This window comes from Bremia lactucae, linkage group LG11 (genome assembly GCF_004359215.1).
Source record: "Bremia lactucae strain SF5 linkage group LG11, whole genome shotgun sequence".
In the NCBI taxonomy this organism is placed as follows: domain Eukaryota; phylum Oomycota; class Peronosporomycetes; order Peronosporales; family Peronosporaceae; genus Bremia; species Bremia lactucae.
Genome location: NC_090620.1, coordinates 2390512 through 2394725, shown reverse-complemented (window position 1 = coordinate 2394725; position 4214 = coordinate 2390512). Strand labels below are relative to the sequence as shown.

The following is a 4214-nucleotide window of genomic DNA, read 5'->3' as shown; positions in this document are numbered from 1 at the left end:
AAAGCTGCTCTCCGATCGATATTTACGACTTCGTTTTTTTTTTTAATTTTCCGAAGCGGCAAAATAAGTTTGGTCCACGTCTCGCACATATGCAATCACAAGAAGGATAATGCAAGCTCGGATAGACGCTCGACGCTATCTATGTCTGGATTGAATTAAATTTGGCCGGAGTTGTCCCTACGTATCGCAGCTTCCGCTTATCGCCTAGGTAGCAGCCCAGATGATCGTATATCGAAGACCATCGCAAGCAGTAAATTTGATACAAGGGCAAGCAATGCCTCAGTTTTACGACACAGAAAATGCGGCATTTAAAAAAAATCGATGCTGTCAACCAGTAGCGTTTTCCTTTTAATCAGTTTCTAGGAGCCGTATTAAGTTCGAAATGGTTGCTGCACCTTGCGGCACCAATTTCCTCTCTTGTTGCTAGCATGTAGCTTGCTATCACTTCGTCAAGCATTATTGCCAATATAAAAAAACTCATTCCAAGATGGTCAGCTACATATAAATAAAAGATTATAACGCTGCCAGACAATCGGCTTTGGGGTCAAGCGCACTTCTACTCACAGAAATGTAATATGGTTGCGTACGAGAGCCACAAAAGTCATCAACGGCAACATCGACAAATGCTGATGCGAACAAGAGAATGTTTACAGAGGAAACTTCCCTTAAATGCGGGGTGGGGGGGGCATGGGATAATCGATTATTGATTTTGTGCCGCGGCCGATAAGCTAACAGCTTGCCCATCCTTGTATCAGTCTTTGCTAACAGCGCAGCATATAGGGCAGAGCTCTAAATTTTTGTCACCGGTAACCTTCCAAAGCGTAACGTGATTTTCTACAGGATTTATTGTCTCCCTCACTATAATCTTCATTGAGCCCAAACTCCGGTAAGCCTCGTCAAGACTTTAAGCTCACATATATAGAAACGAGCTAGAAGCTCTACTTTATGGTCAGCAAGGGCGACAATATGTTTAGACGAGTATTGTAAGAGTGAAATGTACATCGTTACTGGCGGTACAACGCTATTACGCAAATTGTTCCACTTTTCATTCTATGATTTCTAAGACGTTCTTTTCTTTCAAAATTACCATTAATCTTCCGCATTTGTCCGCATATTCCGCATATAGTAACGGAATGGCGGGCTTTGTCGTCCGCTCTTGTGTAGATATTGTTACATTTCTATTGCGCTGATGCTACATGAAATATATTCATTGCAGTATTTGCTATCTCGCAGCTTTGACAAGAACGACTAGCGTTTAGTTTGTCATCATATTGCATACGAAGGAATAACTTGGAGCATGAATCCCACACAAAGTCACTCTGGATTTCCATTGCGATCTGACTTCTTCCGCAGTCTTCCTTTGGCAAAGTTTAATAATGACAAGCTGTACCGGTTGGCCAAGGCAAATGCTCTCACATGCCTTAATCAGTCATTTAATGACCAATGGAGATATGTACCTCATGAGAAGGATGGTACTCAGATTCGAAAAGACACGAGCAATATGGCTGTTTCGCATCGACTCGTGCGAGCAGCTACGGTTCTCCGTTGTCATGAGCATGAGGTCAATCAGGTTGTTGCCAATACGAAATCAGAGAGCTGGCGTGAGTTCGTACGCAAGTGCATTGGAAAGTATTATGTCGACACCCTCATTCTCCACAGCGTCAATAAGCCAACTAATACCAACACATTCCAACAACCAGAGCTTCCTGCTCTCTCAAATAGTCTGTCTGATGGCAGCATTGACGAGATTTATGAAAGGTACAACGGTGATAGTGATGGACGACGTGGTAGTGTTTGGAATATCGGCGCTGAGACGTTATCGCGTAAGAACTCAGAGACTAGCTCGATTAATACCCCTACCAATAAAATGCTTTCGGAACGCAGTAGCTCAAACACGGAAGAGCGCTATAAAGAAGAGACAGCAGCTGCTGCCGTCGGGCTTGGTGAACAAGCTGAAGAGCTGCTTACTGTCAAATGGGCAGCGTTTGAGACTGGTTTGTCGGGCAAGCGCGATGTATGTTTGGTGGACTATCTCTCTCTGGCGTATGTGCCCCATTCTGAGCCACGCCAGCGTGTGCACGTGTGGTGCTTCACTTCGGCTGATGGGGAGCGCGTAGGCTGCATGGAGCTCAAGAAAACCCACAACGTAGCCCGAACAACTCTTACGAAACTAGGACTGTTCTGGCGCAAAGTATCCGAGGACGAGACGGAAGTTATCGTGTGTGGCAGCTTTCCGTCAAAGCATGCGCAAATGATCAGTGCCATCCTATTGAGCTGTCTCAGTCGACTTCAAGGGATTGTGGAAAATTTACGCATGGGCAGTCAACTTTATATTCAGCGAACCACTTGGATTGATAACAATGAACGCACAACGTGCAGTCTTTGTACACGTAACTTCCATACTTTGCGGCGTAAACACCACTGTCGTCGCTGTGGCGAGGTCGTGTGTTCGGACTGTTCGACGGTCGACGTCATTGATCTTCCTGCGATCGGCTGCTCCAAACTGCGACTGTGCAAAGTTTGCTCTATTCGGGCCCGCACTACTCCGCTTAAACAGCTCTCCACGACCAACGTGTTTGATCACCTTGTGCGTGCTTGCAGTCTCAAAAACGTCGGGTCGTCAGCTGCCTCTATATCAGCAGCTCGGTCATCGTGTTCCGAAAGCAATCAAGCAATCCATCAGAACGACAATTCCAACTTTCGTGCAACTTCGACTGTGACACCTGGCGTCTTTGACAACCATACAGATACATCCTTTGCTGCCACCAGTGAAGCTATCACCAACTCCCAGGTCGCCTTCTCTCGCAATTCCTTTGACGAGCAGACCATATCCACGCGGAGCCCTACAATTGTCAATATGAATGAAAGCACAGCCGACGTGCGTCCCATGTCATGGGGTTTAGACTCCCCGACTGAAACCTTTGACGATTTTATTGATGAAAGCTGTCTGAAGACACAATTGTGCGCAATGGAGCTTAAGAATCGCTCAGCAGGGAGCAATCGCAACATGTTTGACCTTTTGTGCGAGCTTGCATGCCAGACACTTTTGTGCCCAATCGCGTCAATTTCGATCGTTGACGACAAGAACAACTCGATTTGCTCAGATGTTGGCCTTGATGACAATTCTGCTCTTGAAAAAGAGTTGTCTATATTTATCGAGAAAATGATGGGCTCGACTCCGACCATCGTGCTGGACGCCAGTGTTGACAAGCACGTTCTGCAATTTTTTCCGCAGTGTTCACTTCCAATAGTTCGATTTTTCGCTGGGTGTCCAATCTATTCACGTAGCGGAAAGAAGCTTGGATATGTCTGCGTTGCTGACTTTGCAAAGCGTGACACTCTTGGAGCAAGTTGCGCGTTCACAATGGAACGTCTCGCCACTCTTGCAGTCACCACATTGGAGCAAAACAGAAATGTTGAGCACAACAAAAGTGTTGATTCTAACTTGAGCGATACGGATGAAGACGACTTCGCGGAACGAGCATTACCACCGGTCACACTGCATCCAGTATCGCTACGTGACGTACCGATCACCAATAGCGTTTTGGATAGAAGTCACAAAACTAGACGAAAGACTAGAAACGAACGAAAGACTAGAAACGGAATGGACGCACAAGTTGGGTGTGTATATGAAATTGTGGAAGAAGAGATGCCATCTATTGCAATACCTTCTACTGTGCACTTAAAAGTAGCACGGCCTGCCATCAGCGAGGGAAGCGCTGACTTTCACGAGGTTCAACAGCGTATGCGCAAGCTACTTCTTCAGTCTTATCACACACAACAACAGCTTGCGACGGGTGGTTTGCAGTAGACGACATTGAATTTTGTTTTTTTTAGTGTTTTGTAGTGCTGAATGCTTGCAGATGCAGAATTGGTCTGATGGCACCCATGCATTTTTAATCTTAGGGCCATTTCCATTCGGCATTGGAGTTTTGTTCATGAATTCTTTATCACATGTTTTGTAACGGGCTAAAGTTGCCCTATTGTTACACAGTCCCCGTTAAGTACACTTGGTGTTCTGAAGGGGATGGTCAATTACTAAATAATAGTAATTAGACCCAACACTCGGGTGTGGTGCACATTTGTGACCAACCCTTGTCTATGTGATGCACATTGGTGCATTCACATTAGGAAAGATGACGCTTAGCGTCATCCGTGATGACGGCTAGCGTCATCCGTTACGCGAGGGATCTAGAACGATACGCTCGCAATAC

The 4214-nt window shown here is 45.8% G+C and overlaps 1 protein-coding gene across 1 annotated transcript; it reads left to right on the top strand.

Annotated features, from left to right (window-relative positions):
• Window positions 1-1297: 1297 nt before the first annotated feature.
• CCR75_008892 (uncharacterized protein) lies at window positions 1298-3811 on the top strand (the record flags this gene model as incomplete). Its single annotated transcript, XM_067966939.1, has 1 exon — window positions 1298-3811. The coding sequence occupies one exon, from the start codon at window positions 1298-1300 to the stop codon at window positions 3809-3811; it is 2514 nt and encodes an 837-aa protein (XP_067817758.1).
• Window positions 3812-4214: the final 403 nt, after the last annotated feature.